This window comes from Sphaerodactylus townsendi, linkage group LG01, assembly GCF_021028975.2.
Source record: "Sphaerodactylus townsendi isolate TG3544 linkage group LG01, MPM_Stown_v2.3, whole genome shotgun sequence".
Classification (NCBI taxonomy): Eukaryota; Metazoa; Chordata; class Lepidosauria; order Squamata; family Sphaerodactylidae; genus Sphaerodactylus; species Sphaerodactylus townsendi.
This window is the reverse complement of record NC_059425.1, coordinates 44,681,636-44,701,236: the sequence shown is the minus strand read 5'-3', so window position 1 is coordinate 44,701,236 and position 19,601 is coordinate 44,681,636. Positions and strand designations below refer to the sequence as shown.

Below are 19,601 nucleotides of genomic sequence, written 5' to 3'. Positions count from 1 at the left end.
AAGGAGGAGGAACAGTACTACATGTCTTTTCTGTACTACATGTCTTTTCTAATCTTGGAGGGAATGGAAAATAATTTTCCTGTCATTTTAAAGGGAGCTTATTGAGAAGCCTCAATTCACAACAGAAATTCAAATTGCTGATGCTCCTTCTCTTTATTTTCTATTTCAGCATCCTTTTGTTACCCAGCCTTTAAGTCGAACTCTTGCTATTGAACTGTTGGATAAAATGAGTAACCCTGATCATTCCACTTACCATGACTTTGATGATGATGATCCAGAGGTAAGAATATTGGTTGGTTGTAGCAGCAATACATTTTGAGTTAGAGGTTCTGACGTACACGTAAGATACCTTCACTTGGGGGAATTGTGGGATTGTGATCTATGTGTGGAGTGGAGGAATTGTAAACGTAACAATTTAGTGGTAGTAGCTGTCCTGTTAGCATTTGTATTCATGTAGCTTTTTCTTACCTGTAGCTTTCATATTCATGTAGCTTTCTCAGACCAGATAATTCAAGAGCCATGTCTTTGGGGTTGGCTTTTGTGGACTGATTTGATAAGGAGCTGCTTCTCAATTGCTGTTTTCTAGCTGTTCTAGGTGTTATGTTGTCAATGAAAATTTTAAAGGTTGTATACTTTTTAAATAAACCCATCAAACAGTATAAAAGGGGGCAAATAAATATTTAAAACGTCTTACTTAGTGTTGTGAAGTAGGTGGAACTTCAGTAGTAATGTTTAGTGTGCGTGTACACAGCATATCTTGTTGTGGGTGATATTGTGCATTGTACGTTGACCCTGACTAGGTCCACAAGTGAATGCCAAACTGTTGGCAGAATACTCGAGACCTGGAAAGAGCGATTGTTGTTTAGTTAGGTGGGTTGTAGGGTATTTCGTTAGTAGGCTTAGAAGTTAGTATAGTCTGGATAGGTATTTCTTACTCTTTATTGCTAGAATGAGTAAATTGTTGGAGGCTTTTTAGGAGGGAGTAGTTGGTATTCCATCTTGGGGGACCAATATGAAGCTGGGGATTCAAGTGGTTATTGGGCGAGGGATGTATAGCGGTGGAAGGAGGCCATACAAGAGGAGACTGAGATAAATTGTCAGGCTCACCCTCCTTTGGACTCTCTTCCATCCCGAGACATGGGATTTCTAGGCTGGTGTCGTGTTTTTTCACAACGTTACAGTACCCCTATTATCAGGTAATTAAGCACAGAATCAAATGGCAAACACTCTCAGAGGAACTCATGCTGCTTTTTCTCTCCAGTTAATTATTTAGCAAAAAACACACACCTTGTTTTCACCAAGTAGTGCATTGATAACAAAAATAAGACTCTGAGAAGGAAGGGTGTCTCCAGAATCCAGAGGTAAAGGCATTAATACCTGTCAGGTTGACCAATAAGTACAGTCAAAAGGGGTGAGACTTCTGTCTGCCAATGCTCATGTCCCAAAGACATAAACTTTATTTAAAGTAAAGGACTCTTCCTAGCAAATGTGATTTTCTCAGAAAAACTAACATGATTCCTGGAGGGTGAGTCTTAATTTGACTTTGAGAATGTGCTTTCCTTTTGAAATAAGCAGAACCTTGAAATTGCTTAATGGACATGGGGATTTTCTACTGGGAACAGATCGATGTGCTTCCCCTCAATGTATAGTAGAGGTCGCATCCCCAGTAAATACTTGTTTTTTTAGTATTATTTAATATGCATGATATTACAAAAATGTGTTTTAAGAAATTGGTAGCAGCTGTGTTCACTGTCTGAACTGTATTTCCTCTGATGTAATTCTTCCCTTTAGCCTCTTCTTGTGCCTCACAGAATTCATTCAACAAGTAGGAATGTGAGAGAAGAAAAAACACGCTCTGAAATAAACTGTAAGTACGTACTCCTATTTTAAAATTAACTGTGGTGGGGACACCTTCCATAGTCACACAAGTGTTGGCTGTCTGTAATGGGGTGTTGCTACCCATCCTTGATTAGGCATCCTACCCAGATTGCAAAATAGTTGAGTATAGCCCCATAGAGGGAAAAGCAGGTGCTGAGGTATGTGCTATTCTAGTTGACAGAGAAAATGGGCAAGAAACAAAGTTTTCGTAGTTGTTGAAAGGCCCATCTAAGCCTTCTTAGAGTTTGAGAGGCCGGTGAAATCATCATGTGATACTGTTCTTCGTGGTCATCAGTTTTGAAATGAAACTGTGACTTGTGTAGCCCTGCAATAAACTAGCTTCTCTGGGATTAATGGAAAGGCAATGTGCAAGTGAGGTATTGAATGGATCTTTGATATTTCACTCTGAAGTGTAAAATACCATCTCTACACAGTGTTTTCAGGCTTAGGAAAAAATTATCTAGTTCCCATAAAAATTTGGAGAACATGTATTTTTAATGATTTTTGCTGTGGCACTTTTTATAATGTTATTTGTGTAATTATTATACACATGCACAAGTTAGAAAATCTACACACAAAAGAGAAGGAAAAGATTAGCAATATATATCGCATAAATAAGGAATGCATGTCACAGATCACAAATTCTCATCAGAAAATAATAATGAAACATTTAAATCTAACTTTTTCTGCCAGTATACCAAAAAGGGTTGCCAAGTTATCATAAAAGTAGATTTGTGCTGCCTGCCATCTTTCAGTTATACAATCTCACTTCTTCAACAATTTTTCAATTTACCAAACTAGATTAATCCATATTTCAACTCAGTTTGGACCCTAATTTCTATTTTTTTACAATTAGCATTCTTTGCCTGCTAAAATAAGGTTCAAGGTCATATTAAAACATTGTTTTTTTACAACAGTCAATCTCAGAAGAATAATTTTAGGGAGCTGAAGTGTTAACATAAAATTAAGTTTGTGATAACTTTTTTAAAAAATGTTTTAACTAGGTCTTCCCACCAGATATGTAAACAGTATGCAGATCACAAACCACAATTCCAATATTTTAGGAGGTCGTCTTAAAGCTCTTATTTAGCCTTTGTGGTATAAAGTACCAAAATTAGATACGTTGCTTTTGTATGTAACTCTGAATTTAAAAACTTAAACTCAGTACAGCTTGCAAAAGCAGTTTAATATGCATGGTTTATGTAACTACTGACTAGCTAGTACTAATTTTCATAATTACGGAACAGAGCCCCTCCCCCATCTAGATTGAGTCCAGCGTTCATCTCAGTAATTTAAACAATCATGAAATAAGTACTTCTATCTTCTTTGGAGGAGATATTATTTAATACATTAGAACCAAAAGGATTGTTAAATGTTATTTTGAACTGGTTGAGTTATATGGTAAAGATAAATTTGATCATTGCAGATTTCAGGAACTGATGCTTAACAGGTTCGGGTGGGTTTTCTGGGTTGTGTGGCCGTGGTCTGGTCGATCTTGTTCCCTCTGTGATACACCTATGTGATATACCTCTGAAGATGCCAGCCACTGTGATACACCTCTGTGACTTCCCTCTGTGATACACCTCTGAAGATGCCAGCCACAGATGCAGGCGAAACATTAGGAACAAGATCCACCAGACCACGGCCACACAGCCTGGAAAACCCACCAGAACCAGTTGAATCCGGCCGTGAAAGCCTTCGACAATACATTGATGCTTAACAGTCTGTTTCTGAACTAGGATGGAAAACTGTGTTATGGGGTTGGGAAAGGCAATCTTTGCAACTATGAAATTCAAAGCCCCTTTATCAGACAAAGGGAGCTTTGACTTGCAAAAGCTTATACCCCGAAAATCTTATTGGTCTCAGAGATGCTACTTGATTCAAATCTAGCTGTTCTACTGAATCTGCAGACCCCCAAATCGAGCTTCCGGCACAGCCCCAAGACTCGAATGCCAGCACATGATGAACTGTTTTTTCTCTGATTATTTTTAAAAATGGGGTTAATAGAGCTTTTATAGCATTTTATCTTTATCTAGAATTCAAGGGTGTTTTAAAAGTTTGAAGCTGTGAAATGCTTATTGTTTTACTATTGCTTGTCTACGGAATGCAATTAGCAGGTTACTGTGACAATTAGTGGTGTGTTTTTTTATGAGAGCTTTGTTAGAATTGCGAATAAGAGAAGCCGAAATATAAAGTAAGGAACATGACTTCCCACTGGCCAAACAGAAGAAAATTACGGACTTTTATCTTCCTCAAGAGATTCCCCTCTCTAATTGCTTTGAGGTGCTGATAGAGAATGGTGATGTAGCAGAGATTAAGGCTTTCGGAGAACCAGCTAACAGTAGTAAAATTAACTCCTCTATCAATGCGACGGTGCCCAAAGGGTTTAATAGTGAGGAAAGGGAAAATAATATATTGACTATTTATAAGCTGATGGAGCTCGCAACAGCAACAGTAGAATATATCAGTAAAGGCATCAGTTCTCTAAATGATAAACTAGACAACCTTATCAGTAATGGAATACGGATGAGTCCATCTTTAAAGGCACAAACAGATGTTAATGCTGTGGAGTCAAGAGCTCATACTGTTAGAAATGGCCAATTAATCTTTAATGAAATAACCAACCATTGTCAGTTATTTCTAGAATCTAACAGATTATGCCTGACAATAGGGTGCTATAAGGGAAAAAGCCATTTGGCAAAAAGCCATTTATATACATTACTAAAGGATGATGCCAAACTACTAGATTTAAAAATGGCTGAAATCTTGCCTCAAACAACCCAATTGTAACAGGTGGCTTTGACCTTTCTTTTGGAGAAAGATCTGTCAAATGTTTCACATGTTATGCAATCTTCAATTCTTTCATTCATCCTTGACTTTATTTATTCTCTTCAATAGTTGGCCAAGTAAAATTTGATCCACCTTTAGTAAAGGAGACAGAACCTCATCATGAGTTTGTGAGTAACAACTATATTTGTTCTTTTGTGTGCAACCATAACATGTAGCTTGTGAAAAATGCATTGTAGTACAATAGGGGAAAGAGAGATGTGTGTGATTTTCATTCTGTATGGTGCAGATTTGTACAAATCCTTTAAAAATCATTTCAAAGTTGATGTAATTTTGCTTAATGGGAAATATTTTTAAATGTCTATCATTATATCTGTCACTCATTGATTCTTATGAATTGATATAATATAAGAATCTGCCTTACATTGAATGAGAACAGCGTCCATACTGACAGTTGCTGTCCAGAGTCACAAGCAAAGAACTTCTTTGCCAATAACAGTTAAGATCTTTTTAACTGAAAATATTGGAGATTGAACTAGGCACGTATTAAGTCTGTAGTTTTTGGGGCTGCCATGACTAATGCAATAAAGTGGGAGGGCTTGCTGTTGATCATCATGACCCTATAGCTCTGAAACCCTGTAAACCTTATGTCACATAAATATATAGTGTCAGGGTTGTGTGTGTGTTGGCTGAATAGCTTCAGTTTCCTGACAGTTATATCTAAGTAACAGACCAATATAATTGGTGTTCTTCCTATAGGGTTTTTAAAAATACACTGCATGTCACCCAGAAGTGAATTCATTGGGTTTAAAGGAGTGTTGATGTTGTTCCTTGGAAAAAAATAGAGAAAAATTATGAAGCTGTGATAAGCTATGAAAGTCAGTTGCTTGAACAAAAGAGTTGTTCAGCCTAGGGAAATGAGCATAAATGGGACTTACGTTGGCAGTTTTTGTACACATCACAAATGTCACAAAGAAAGGGGAAAACACTGTTTTGCAGTATTGCTTGACAGTAAGACTAGAAGAAATTGATTTAAACTATAGGGAGAAAGACCAATAGGCTAGCAGTTGGCAGGAAAACCATCAAAAGCTCCAACCTGAAGTACTGTTACCAGAAGATCACAAAGGGTAGTTATGTTCATTTATCTGTTGCAATAAAAAAATAGCAAGAGTCCAGTAGCTCCTTAAAGGCTAACCAGATTTATGGCTGTATCTGTGATTCATGAAATTCAAGTATCTGTTACTCATGAAAGCCCATACCCTACCAAAAGTTTTGTTAGTCTTTAAGGTGCTATTGGACTCTTTCTCTTTTCTACTGTTACCTAAAAATAAGTTCTGTTGAAATCAATTCAATCACTATCAGATTAAACCATTAGCATTAGCAGAAGCTGTTTGGCAGATGAAGCTTTCTGTTTGTCAGGAGTGAGAGGAACAACTTTGCCAATTCTGCCTCCTTGCTGCATACACCCATGCCACATGGCATTTTGTTCATGAAGCTCCCTCAGTTCTCAGCATCAGCTTTTAAAGAGGTCACAAGTTGTTGTTGTTCTAGGAAGAAGAAAGCAGGAAATGTCTTCCTCTTTGCCTTCCTTTCCCAATTCATAGGACCCAATTTGTTAACATTTCATATTTTAATCAGCCCCCATGTATTTTCCAATCAATCAAACATCTGTCCCAAGCATCTTTTTTTCTTAAAGGGAATCAATTTGTCTCTGCTGCTATCAAAATCTTGGAAGCTAAAATCTTGTCACAATTGATTTACAGAGTACCTGTCTGGATAAAAGCATTTGACAACAACATTGAGGGTATCTAGGCAAATTATTTTTGCCAACTTCTAGGAGTTCCTAAATGAGTGCCCTATTCTGTCATCTGTGCAGAGTTGGGCCAACATCCTCTAGAACAATGGTTCTCAACCTGGGGGTCAGGACCCCTTTGGGGGTCGAACGACCCTTTCACAGGGGTCGCCTAAGGCTCTCTGCATCAGTGTTCTCCATCTGTAAAATGGATAAATGTTAGGGTTGGGGGTCACCACAACATGAGGAACTGTATTAAAGGGTTGTGGCATTAGGAAGGTTGAGAACCATTGCTCTAGAAACTAAGGCTTGGTTAATTTCCTGTAGGTTCTGGCTCAAAATCCACTTTAAAGTGAATTCAAACTCCCTAATGTTTTACCTTAAAATGATGCCCACAGCATTGCATGGTTTTCCAATACAGAAACCAAAATTGGACACGTAGGATTCTCAGTTGACGCCTTTGAATCTTTAAATGAGAATCCCATAGTTAGTCTTAAAGCAAAGACTGTTCGATCTAGAATACCAAAAATGATTCCCTTCCCAACTACCTACATGATCTCCTGCGACATTAAAACTGTCAACTTCCTATGGTAGAATGACTCAGTATTTTCACAATTTAGATGTTTCTTCTCACCATAGAGCTTTTATGCTAGCCCAATTCAGTGCCCTCCCCTCAAAGGAATTGACTGGAGATTCTAAAGATTACGCTGCAGCAGAGAACATGTCTATGTTCTCCACGTTCCCTTGACACAATCCAACATATTGTCTTGGATTACCAATTGCATGCAATTCCACATAATACTTTCATCCTTCCCCAATCTGTTCTAAAGATCTCACGAATGAGGATGGTATTGTCCAAATTTTACTGAACAATCATATTCCAGAGAATACTATTGCAGAAATCATTAAAGTTAGAAAGTAGACTGTGAATTATTATGAATCATTTAGACTGTTTATTGTGCATAAACTGATTGCCAATAAAGAATAAAAGTTGAAAGTATTTTCCATATTCTTTGAGGAACAAAAGTGGTACATTTTTAAGCTGATGATTAAATGCCTCCTAGTCAGTGGTGGGATTCAGCAGGTTCCCACCTTTTTGGCAGAACCGGTTGTTAAATTATTTGAATCCCACCCCCAGAACTGGTTGTTAAATTATTTGAATCCCACCACTGCTCTTAGTTGCTAGAACATTTACTTCAGTGAATACAATCCTAGGGTATTGTCTTCATCTAGTCCTTCATCTCCCTGGTTTTCAGCCTCTTAAAGAGGTAAATATCTCTTTGGATGCAATTTAGAGACTCCTTCATATCTATAAGTGAAATTATTCTACTCTGAATGTATATTAGGTTAGTCTTGGTAGATTAGTATAACTAGTTCCATTGGCCTAGCTAAAGGATGGAGAATGCTATGGAGTTAGTTAGTTAGTGACTACTGATTCTTAGGCTCATAATTCCAGTAATGCTTGAGCACCTGAATCAATAGCTGGTATTAGAATTTTGTTCTAAGATGAACATTTTCTCTCTTTTGCTTTACTCCATAAGTTTTAACTGGGAAGTAATTACTAGGCAAGCTACAATTCCTCACCCCGTCCCCTGTTGATTAGTAACTGGCCATGCCAGGAAGGCAGCAAAATCCTTCTTGTGATTTTACTCTATTATTAGGACAGTTAGGTCCACCCATATTAATTTACCATCTGTCTTGTTTTCATACCGAATAGCATCCCTCTTTTTATTCGTCTTGTTTTTGCACTGTTTCCTTTTTCTAAGTGTTCCATCTTTTTAGTATATTAGTTACCTTGAAGGTCCTCTCTGGTTTTCTTATGGTTTTCTTAGTCACTTGGTTAGTTCTTTTGAACAAACTCTGTTTATCATCCATGATGTCAAGGAGTTCTGAATTAATTGCATTCCGGCTTTCATATTTCGCATAGTCTTTTTGAAGCTTGGGGAGAATTGAGATGGGTTAAAATATCACATGTATTAAGACATAGTCTATCAATAACTTTTTAAAAGTTTTAAAATCTGAGTTCACACCTCTGGCAGGAACAAATTGTGTATTTGTGGGAAGTGCTTGAAGATTTGTTTTGTGACAGATAGGGACAAGACTATAGTGTGACTGTAGACTGTTGATTTGGATGTTTCCTTGCTCCTGTTTCACACACACGTGCAAGTTTAAGTGTTGATGCTGGTTGACTTAATATGCAGAATGTTAAGCTGCCCTTACTCAGTACATGGGAACATCCTGGTTGATGCATGGTTCTTTCCATCAAATCAGGACACAGGGCCAAACTTCAGTTTTTTGTCTCTTCCAGTGTAGGAAGCGTGTGGGAGGGAAGAATCTTTTTCCAGTTCTTTCCCTTCATAGAAAAAGAGAACTGCAGGATTTCTGTGTGACCTCTGACTGCTAGACTTTCCATGACTATTCATTTTAATCTTATTCTCTGCACCTCTTTTTATGTCCTCCTTAAAAAATCTGAAAAAAATTTCTTCTTTTCCCATTGTACTAAGATGGTACTGACTGTGATAATGCATTATAAGTGGAAGCCTCTTCCTCTGTATTTTCTTCCCTAACAGAGGTCTGCAATATGTGACAAACAAAGTGGGAAAGCTGGGGAGCAAATAGTCCTCTGTCCCTTCTTTATTCTTCTCAGGTGCCCCAGGCCTTGACTTCCTGCATTTTCAGAAAGAAATTGCAGGAGCAGCCTGGTCTGCTAAAGTAGGCCTACCCCAAGGTGTTGAGAGCACTCTATCTCTCTCATCACCAAGCACCCCAGGAGAGTGACACTTTATCTCTGACAGAGTCTGAGCCAAAGTTTTGACCTCTGTAGAATCAGCCATCATGACAAGCTTATCATCCAAGGAGTACTTACCAGGCTCAAACCTGTCACCTACATCATCATCATCATCATCATCATCATCATCATCATCATCATCATCATTATTATTAATAATAATAATAATAATAATAATAATAATAATAATAATAATATTAATATTAATATTAATATTAATATTAATATTGGATTTGGTATACCACCCAATCCCTGAAGGACTCTGGGTGGTGTACAATAAGCAACAGCCAACAAGTAAAATACAACAAACCCAAAATATAGATTAAAATACAATAAATCATAGATAAAACCCTTTAAAACAGCAGCAGCAGAATAACCTATAAACCAATTACAATACAATGGGATCCGGTCCCCAACCCCCCTACACTCAAGTCCCCAGGAGGGAATTAGATGGTACATGGGGCATCAGGAGGGGGCAGGGGGCCCTCTGATTAATTAATCAGTAATTGACCATTTTTAGACAGTGGATGAGATTCTAAAAGCTGTTCAGGCCCATTCAGGGAGCCAGTGGAAATGGGGGCTTTCGGTTTTCAGAAGGTGACTGTATTACGCATTCTAACTCAGCTTTTAATCTCACAGTCCTTTGCAGTTCGAGGAAAAACAGGTGGCTCAAGCCTTGTTTTACAGTTCAGTTGCGCCTTGGCCATAACTTATAACAGTGATGGTGAACCTATAACATGCGTGTCAGTGTTTTTGTCACCAACACCCAACAACAACTACTCTCCCTGACTGAGTCATTTTTGTAATTATTTGACAGTTCTTTATATACTGCATAGCACCACACGTAAGTGGACTATATTTTCAAAAAACAAATTAATATGTAAAGAATTGTTTCTCTTTTGTTTGTGGGGGGAACGGAACATTGACATGCCAGCAGAGTTGAGTTAGGCATTTTCCATTTTTTTTACATACTGAGGCCAAAAGCTTTGCCATTACTGGCTTATAATTTTTGTAACAATTTTGATTTTAGCACTCCCCACGCCATTAATATAGGAAGTTGTTTCTACCCCATCAGAAGCCAATTTGGAAGCAAATTGCCCTGACATTAATTTTGGGTTTTTGATGTTAGTCTGGTTCCTGTTTTAGAGTACTAGCCACCATGTCAAAGCCATTGAAAGCAGTAGCTATAAAATCCTATACATTAGATACCTAGGAAATAAATAAATGCGAGAACCATACTTTTATTAGCACATTTTTTTCTAGATAGTTTCATACAACTGTTTGCTATCCACTGGAACCAAATTTAATGTGAATGGGGTGAAATCGCAGCTTTTGCTACAATGATTCTTGCAACTTTTATCATTGGCTTTGATTGAAGGCAGTCTGAATGTAGTTGGTAATCCTCAGAAGAATGAGGAAGTTGGTCTTATAATTAAACTATCCATATACACAAGCTATCTAGTACCCCAAATTTCTTTGATATTATAAAATATTATAAAATATGGAGAGGTCCATATACTGCAATATTCTAGAAAGAATGTCAGATCCTCTACTGTAAACTAATGCGCAAAATGAGGCAAGAAAATTTGAAATTGATAAAGATGAATGTTAATAATAAATGTAGTATTTTTTTCTGGCCCTTGTATTTTTGCTCTTGTCATTGTTGCATTGCTGAAGCCTGAACTAATACAAACTCCTAGAAATGTCATTAAATAATAATGGCATACCCACCTGTCTTGTAAAAATGTCCCACTGTACATATGTCCAGTAGCACGTTTGCAGTACCCCCTAAAAGACTAACAAAATTTCTGGCAGAGTATAAGCTTTCTTGAATCACAGCTCCCTTCTTCTGATACCTGAAGAAGTATCTGAAGGCGAGAACTATGACTCACAAAAACTCTTTCCCTGCCAGAAATATTGCTAGTCTTTTAGGGGGTACTGCACACTTGCTGTTTTCTACTTCTACAAACTAATATTGCTCCCCTTCGTGATTTATCTCCATTGTACATAGATGCTTTTCAGTAATTAACTTGAGTTTCTGGTCTTTGTCTGATGAACAGCACGCCAGTAACGATTTTTTGGACAGTTCAGAAGAAATATACTACACTGCAAGATCTAATCTGGTATTTTCATCTATTGCTTTTCTTTCAGTGTGTGTTTTTGTCTTTTGTTGTTGTTGTTTTTTTCCAGAGTTAAATGTTTTGCTCAGTGGCCATGCTTCTTCTGTCCTCTGCAGAAAAGTCAAATATGTGCTAAACTCACACATACTTTAGCGATAAAGTAACTCAGTGTAATAATGCATGGTTAGCACTGCATTTTGACACACTAACATTTTTCAAAGTGAGTTTTGCAGCCTCAAAAAATTGTTCTAAAATTTGTAAAGAGCAATGAAGTGTTAGCTATGTTAATTATCTAACATGTCTATATTTATTAAGAATCTTGGGTACATAGATAAAGCTACAGGTACTATGTAAGGTTGGCAAGGGGTGTAAGCAGCACAGTAAAGAAAATAGTATTTGAGTACTGCTTCTGTATTTAATCTGGCAATGTTATCTGAAATATTAATATGCAGTAGTAGAACAATGGATGCTGCTATTAATACTGAAAAGTAGCTGCAGACATAGGGCTGTATCTAATGCTTGTTTTCTAATGACAGAAGGGTATTTCAGTGGAGATGGGCAATTTTACCAGTTTCTTTTCCCACTGTAATCCCTCACCCACCCACCCTGCACATTTCACTAAGAGCTCTCTGTGGGGGCATGAAACACAAGGGGCAGCACTTCATGATTTCAGTGGGCTGCAGGGGGTGGGGAGGCAGGAAAGTTGCCTTCATGGGACTTTTGGATTTAACTGTTAAGTCTTCTTTGCTTTGAACACTAATCTGCACTGTGTTTCAGAACAGTTCTCCCCTTCCCATGTCACTTAAGCCATATAAATGCATTTTTAATTATTCATTGTCTCCTATTCACATATCACTCTTCTGCATTTACATGGCATATGATTATAGCAATGTATGGAATAGATCATGGAAACAAATGTTATTATGTTCCTCTGATGTGAACATTTCTTTCGGCATATGGCAAGTACAGATTTCATTCCCCTTGCGTCTGATACATCAACTGTGGATGCTACAGTCAAAGTGTTTATATAATTAAGTAATTGTTGAAATCTAAGCACAGTTTATCAAAGTTAACTGATGGGTTAATTCTCAGAAATTCATGTACACAGTAAATGAGGAATAGACAGGTCCAGAGTAATCTCAGTTTTAATACTCATTACCACCAGACATAGGAACAGTAATGCCATAAAAGTGTTCTGGCACTTAGACTCTTTCTGTAACCAAAAAGGCACACTGGGAAAGAGGAACCCCTCCCCATATCTATGCAGTTTGCTATTGGGGAAGTTTTTTACCCCAGCCCCTGTAATATATTGGGGTAGAAAAAAACACTTCCGGGACTTCATTAAGGAAACTATGGCTGATTCCACATGGGCCAAAAGCAGCAGTGTGAAAACAGTGTGAAAATGGTGTAAAAGGGTTTGAAACAGTGGGGAAGGGTTTATACTGTTTTCACACCGTTTTCACACTGCTGTTTTTGGCCCATGCGGAATCAGCCTGAGATCCAGGGAACCATTTCTAAGTGCTCTGGGGAGATACAGCCCTTCATGACAACCCAAAGAACATTTGCCTTACTACAGATAAATATTTCAGTGGTGTAGAAAAAACATCCCAGATATAAAAAATTATAGGAATGATTCATTGTAGATGCTTTTAAATGTTTTATTTTAAAATTCATGAAGGTTTATATTAGGTTCAGACCACAGTTGCAAAGGAACTATTCTGGTGTAAATTATTCAATATGCAGAAGGGGAATTGTCAGTCTCTTTGGGGGCGTGAGGAGGCAGAATTCTGCTTCATGTCACAGTGTGTTTTCAAGCTTGATATGTTTTAATACTGTGAAATTCAATTATTTCTGCCACCACAAGCAAAATCTGATCTGAAGGACTTTTTCTTCCCCAACATGTATTGGATTTGGCATGGGGTAAAAATTATATCCCAGATGCAGTATGTGCAGACTTTTTGTTTTACAGTGTTAGAGGGATAAGGTAATTATAGCCATGTGTTTGAAGAGTGACACCATTAAGACAGTTAAAGCTCCATCCAGGAAACAGATGTACATTAGATGGTTTCATCAAAGCCACTACCTTCAGAAACTAATGTTCAGATAGGATAAAGAGAAAACAGGAATTCTTACTGAATATTCCTATTCACAGGAGGGGGAAACATTCAGCCCACCAATGCCATTTCCAAGTGATATGGATCTGGATCTATTCTATTAGGGTTGGAAGCAGGGGTTTCTTGCTTCATTATTAATCTTGCTGTTCGTATTGTTCTTATTTTTGAGTCCTGTGGCACCTTTAAGAGCAACAGAGTTTCCTTATTGGTATAAACTTTCATGTGCATGCACACTTCTTCAGATACACTGAAACAGAAGTCATCGGCCATCACATATAGGTAGAGGTGGGAAGACAACCCTTTCCAGGCAACACCCTCCCCACTCTGTACCCATATGTAATAGTTGGTGACTTCTGTCAATCCCCAAATTGGGGATCTGTATAGCAACTGCGAGCCAATCCTAGCATTGAAGACTTTCAGGGCAGCTGGGATATATTGATTGCCCTTACTATAGAAAAAACGGTATATGGCTGCAGTGTTGGTGTGTGGCAGTAATTGCTGCCTGCTGTTGGAAACACCATGACAAGTTGTATCTATAACAGATGCCAAGATATCTAAAATGTTTCACTTGTTCAATCTTATAACTCATAATTTGCCAATACATGGGCTTCCAGCTCTTTGCAAAAACAAGAACTTCAGATTTGGTATAATTAATTTCCAACCTGTTACCTTCATGATAGTTGGCAAAACGATACATTAGATGTTTAAGCCCAATGCTAGACAAAGAAAATAGCACGGCATCGTCTGCATACAAAAGTAACAGAACATGTGCAATATGCAGCTTAGGACTGTGACTACCGGTATGAACTGAAAACAATTCATAAGCCAAATAATTTCAATAAATATTGAAAAGAGTGGGAGTCAGTATACATCCCTGTTTAATCCCACGGGGCATACAAATTCTACTGGTAAGCTCACCATCATGAGAGCATTTAACTTGACAAATGGTGTTAATATACAATTGCCTGATTAAGAATAAAAACCTAGGATCCGCATTCAATAACCTCATCTTATCCCATAGGAGGTTTCTTATTACAGAGTCAAAGACTTCTTTTAAATCAATGAAAGCTACAAATAATTAGGCAGCTCCAGTAGAGGAATATTTGTTCACAAGATGGGATAATACTGAGCAGTGATCTAATGTAGATTTATTCTTACGAAACCCTGCTTGCTCAGGATCTATGATTTTAAACTGATCCAGCCAAGATTGTAATCTATATTGTAACCTGTATTATTAGGATAAACACAGCAGCCAAAAGTCAAAACTGAAAGTCATCATTTTTTCAAAGTGACTTTTGCCATTTTATTTTTAATTTCTAAACTGCTTTTCTTTCATGGCTGTATAACATGTTTTTTTGTGTGTGATTTTGACTACTCACTCCTCCAGTCAGTTTAGTTCTTTTATTATTTCTGCATAGAGGCTTGGAACCACAACTGGTATGTTGCTACCAGGAGCCAAGGATCAAACCCGGCCCTTGGGGTGGTAGCAACTCCAAGCACCATGGGCTCTGAACCAAAAACTGAAAGACACCAAAAATTATTTTTAAAATGTGTTGAAGTAAAACTACAGAAATACAAATAACAGAAGAATGTATTAAGGTGCAGACAGTTATATAACAGAAAATAACAAAGACTAGCTTCTACGTACCACAGTAGACTCTTATAAGGAGGCACTAAATTGTCAAGTGCATGGGCAAAGTTCAATGCAAACAAAGAGGAGGATAAGAAAAGTATGGACTTATGGCAGTGGCGAAGCCACCAGGGGTGCGCAACGCACTGGGCGGGGGGTGCGCAACGCACTGGGTGCGCCAATTCTGGTCACGTGGGAGGCAGAAAATCCCCCCCCCAACAGCGGGGGGGGGGTGCGGGAGGGGCAAAAAAGCCAGAGTGTGCACTGGGCGCACTCTGGCCTATCCACGCCTCTGATTTATGGTTTAGGCTGACTTCAAGAGGGGACCCTTGATTGAGCAACAAGGGCACACTTTTAATCACACTTTTCTAGGCCTCATTAACAATGAGCAAGTTTCCCCCTCCCCTGTAAAATGAAACTTTCTCAGGGTAACCAGCTGCATCTGGTTTTCAATTAGTGTGTATGATACCATCCTTCTAAGAGGCACACAGTAACCTTGAGCAGCACAGTAACCTTGAGCACTTAACAAATGGCACCTGTAAATTTGAACTCTAGTAAGTCGTGAGAACAAACAGGATTTTTTTCTCAGCTTTTAGCTTTCAAAGATGGTGTCTGTCTTGACATCAGGACAGTACAATTTCATTTGAGTCTCTTGGATTTAAGTCCTTAGATCAGGGGTCCCCAAACTACGGCCCGGGGGCCTAATGTGGCCCCCTGAAGGCATTTATCCGGCCCGCCAGGCATGGTGGCGATGGCTCCATTCATGTGCAGTGGGGGCTCGAGGGAGAGGAGGAACCGGCCCCAACGGCTGTTGATTGCAATTACATGATGGCACCCTCAAATCTCCATGAATTTTCTGACCCAGAGTTGGAAACCTTACATGTGGCAACGCCTGCTCTGCCCTTCCCTCTCAGCTACTCCATGTGTTGCTCTCAGGCTTTCTGTTCCGCCTCACTCCCATTGGCATCAGCCAGGCTGGCGAATCGCTCGCTGGCTGCTAGGGAGGAAAGAACCCAGGAAGATACCTGATCCTGGGTTAGATGGAATGTTTCATTGGGAAAGTTCTGCTTTTTTTTTTTACAGGGGAAGGTATTCCACAGCCTCCCCAACAATATTTGGAGCCCACACTGTACTTGACATACTTTGGTCACTGTTCTAAAAATAGACCATGACAGAAAGGCTGAAAGGTGAAATCAAACATTTTACAATCATTTGTGCATAGGAATTTGTTCATAGTTTTTTTTAGTCCGGCCCTCCAACAGTCTGAGGGACAGTGAACTGGCCCCCTGTTTAAAAAGTTTGGGGACCCCTGCCTTAGATATCCTACATTATTTGGAGGAGCAAAACACAAGTGCAACAATTACTCTGGCCGTGCTAGGTAATTGTGTGTCAATCTAGACCGCAGGCCAGGGGTGTTAGGTTACAATGTTTCGGCGTGGGAAAGCCACTCAAGCAACACAGAGCTCGAAGTCAGAAACAGAAACAGTGTCAGAAAAACCCGAAGCAAAATCGGGAGTTGCTAAGTCAGAGCCAGGTTTACCAAAATCAGCAAGGTGGATGTAAGTGAGACAGCGGACAAATGCACGATTGTGTCAACATCAGCCTGCCTCCCAAGCAGACTTCTTGTAGGCCCCCATAGGAGATTAATCCTTATCCTGAGAAGGCTTATTTCTTCCCAGCTCAAACAAGCACCGCAAATCGTCCCTTCGCCTTTTAGCCAATAATTCCTATCTGCAGTGCAGTCTGCATTGCTTAGCTGGTGCAGGGTCAGGGAAATGTGCTTCTACATGTACTTCGGACTCTGAGCCCTGGCTAGTCAGCTGTTCAGTTTCACCCTGCTGGGGTTCTGGGGAGACTGAATTCATCTCTGTTGGGGCTTTGACAGGATGGAGTTAACCCCCGTTCAGGTTCTGGCTGATCTGAACTGATCCCTTGTTGGGGTTGTGACTGGACTAAGCTCTCCTCACCTAGCTCTTCCTCCGAGGACTCCTCACTCCCCACAACAAATTGCTTCTGTTTTATGTAATGGAACAGATATTAGTCCCTCATACAGATGTAATTATTTAAAGCTGCCTTATACTGAATCAGACCCAGTAAGCCTACAGCCTTTTCCATTAGTGTTTAATTTATATATACATTAGCATATTCATCCTTCAAATACGCATGTTACAAAAACAGGATTCAGTTTTTGTGAATCATGCATTCCAAAAGAGCTAGATTGACTAAGGAGGTGGTAACTTTTTGTCTACCTTGTCCTACTTTTATGATTATTATTATTATCCTATAAACATACACAAAGAAATCATACAAAAATTATTTTCTCCTGTTTTGACATAAGAACAAACCAGCTGGATCAGACCAGAGTCCATCTAGTCCAGCTCTCTGCTACTCGCAGTGGCCCACCAGGTGCCTTTGGGATCTCACATGCAGGATGTGAAAGCAATGGCCTTCTGCTGCTGTTGCTCCTGAGCACCTGGTCTGTTAAGGCATTTGCAATCTGAGATCAAGGAGGATCAAGATTGGTAGCCATAATAATGGTAGACATAATAATATCTAGGCTGAAATCTAGTTATTTTTTAAAGTATGTAGTAATAGCAGTTTAGGAAGGAATGTGAAAAATGTAAGATGATATTCATTTTAGGCTGCTAATACTAACAGACAGCAGGGCAGTGAACAGGCAAGTAAGCAAAGGTTTAGGCCTTTAAATAATACAAACATAAACCGCACTGACAGATGTCACTTCTCATAAAAATGTTCCTGTGAGTTTTCTAACATATGGTGACAGATGAAGGGACTGTTTACAATTTGTAGAGGTTTGCTTATTTTTTCTTATTACCTTTTCTGTCAGTATTGTGGATAACTTGTTTTTCACAAATCAAGAGAGACATTTTATCTCTGCCCAACCATTAAGATATTCAGTTTCCCTTTCTATGCACATTTGTATAATCGGTACAACTGCTACAATTCCTTGAGCACCTTTAATAATTTGTCAGATCTTCATTAGCATTTCATTCATTTGTAACTTCTGTGTACAATCTAGTCCTATGAATATTTATTGTAAAGTAATTCCCAGTATGTTCAATAAGGCTTGCTGCCCAGATAAGTGTGCATAAGACTGCAGCCCGAAAAGATCATTTAAAGCATGGTTACTTCGTTAAGAATGGATTGTTTTATCTCAGCATTTTTCCTTTTAAAGCTTGAATCATGTAAAGATAAACTTAGCTTACTGTAATTTAAGGAGTTTTATGGGATGTGTGGGAATTGCTACAAGACTGCATTTTGCAAGGATTTGCAACTTGCTGGATCTCATAGAGTGGTCAGTCACTTTGGAAATAACTGAAAGCTAGTGCATCTTTCTCTTTTCAAGCACATTAAAGATCCAGCAACATTCCCGAAGTTTTTAAGTAAAATGAATTTCTCTAAGAGATTTCCTTTCTTTTGAAAAGGCACTTCCTTCATGATTAATCCACTTTCCTTCTAACATTCTTGTTTAATGTTATAAGCGTAGTTCGGAGGGCGGGGGTGTTGCTTGCCAGTTCACAAAGCACCTAACAATGAAGCATGGACCACTCTCATCTGCTCACCCCTTCCCCTGATGAACATTTGAATGATTTGCATTGGTAGATTAATAAAAATGGGATATAGGTGGGCAATAATGTATCAGAATAGGAAGAATGAAAGTAGTGTCCATGGAAAGGAATAAGAACTGTGCAAACTTGATCATTGGATATTATTGCAAAAGTTCTAGATCCTCTGCCTTCAGCTGAGATATGTCAGAGGGGAGTTGTTGATAATTCTTCACTACTATTAAGCCTTAGCTTCCTTTTTCCTACATGAAAGATGATGTCTCAAGCTTTCAGAGATTCCATATTATAAAGTCAGAATCACCAGTTCAAGTTCAATAGCAGTCATGAAGATTTTAAATTGAGCACCATGCCTTTTGTGCAGTCCTGCATTGGGACTGAGTATGCACAGGCCAACCACAAAGATGAAACTTCCACACCTTTCTATCTGTGCTGTTTGCACCTGGGGAGGAGCTAAGCCAGAGAGGGGTCAAGTCGAGGATATTAAACAGTGTTAGAGCTGTTGATCCCATAACAGCCAGAAGAGCCAAATAAGGTTATAGGAGTGAGTGCCTGCAGTTATAGCAGTGGCCTGGAGTCTGCAGAAACTCCCAGCCAGGCCAAGTCCAGCATCCTGCAAAGCCTTATGATGGATCTAGGTTTCCAGATGCTTCATGGTTAGCGGGAACGTCTTGAGCAGCCAATTGGGCATTCTGCCATCAAGGCTGTTTTTCTGCTTTCTCTGCTGTTGGGGTCCTGGGTGCAAGAAACATCTAGATTTGAGGGTGATGTGTTTTTCATTGGTCTGCATTTTCAGGGTTCTTCTTACCATTTTGAGATTTTCCCCCCAGTTTTTTTAAGGGCGGGGTGTGGGTTCCAAAAATTTTAGGAACATTTTCTTAATTGCTCCCTGTGGCATCGAAGGACAG

General features: G+C 38.9%; 1 protein-coding gene across 10 annotated transcripts in view; it reads left to right on the top strand.

The window, feature by feature from the left end:
* The window catches only part of MAP4K3 (mitogen-activated protein kinase kinase kinase kinase 3), an 84,456-nt gene that overhangs the window by 30,986 nt on the left and 33,869 nt on the right, over nt 1-19,601 (top strand). For 5 of the 10 annotated variants that reach the window (XM_048481909.1, XM_048481876.1, XM_048481917.1 and 2 more), the window contains exons 12-15: nt 170-280; nt 1,792-1,867; nt 4,777-4,835; nt 11,306-11,368. In XM_048481909.1, the coding sequence (XP_048337866.1) occupies nt 170-280; nt 1,792-1,867; nt 4,777-4,835; nt 11,306-11,368 (309 nt within the window). The remainder of the gene's footprint in view (nt 1-169; nt 281-1,791; nt 1,868-4,776; nt 4,836-11,305; nt 11,369-19,601) is intronic. The other 5 variants (XM_048481934.1, XM_048481900.1, XM_048481943.1 and 2 more) reach the window with 1 other exon arrangement.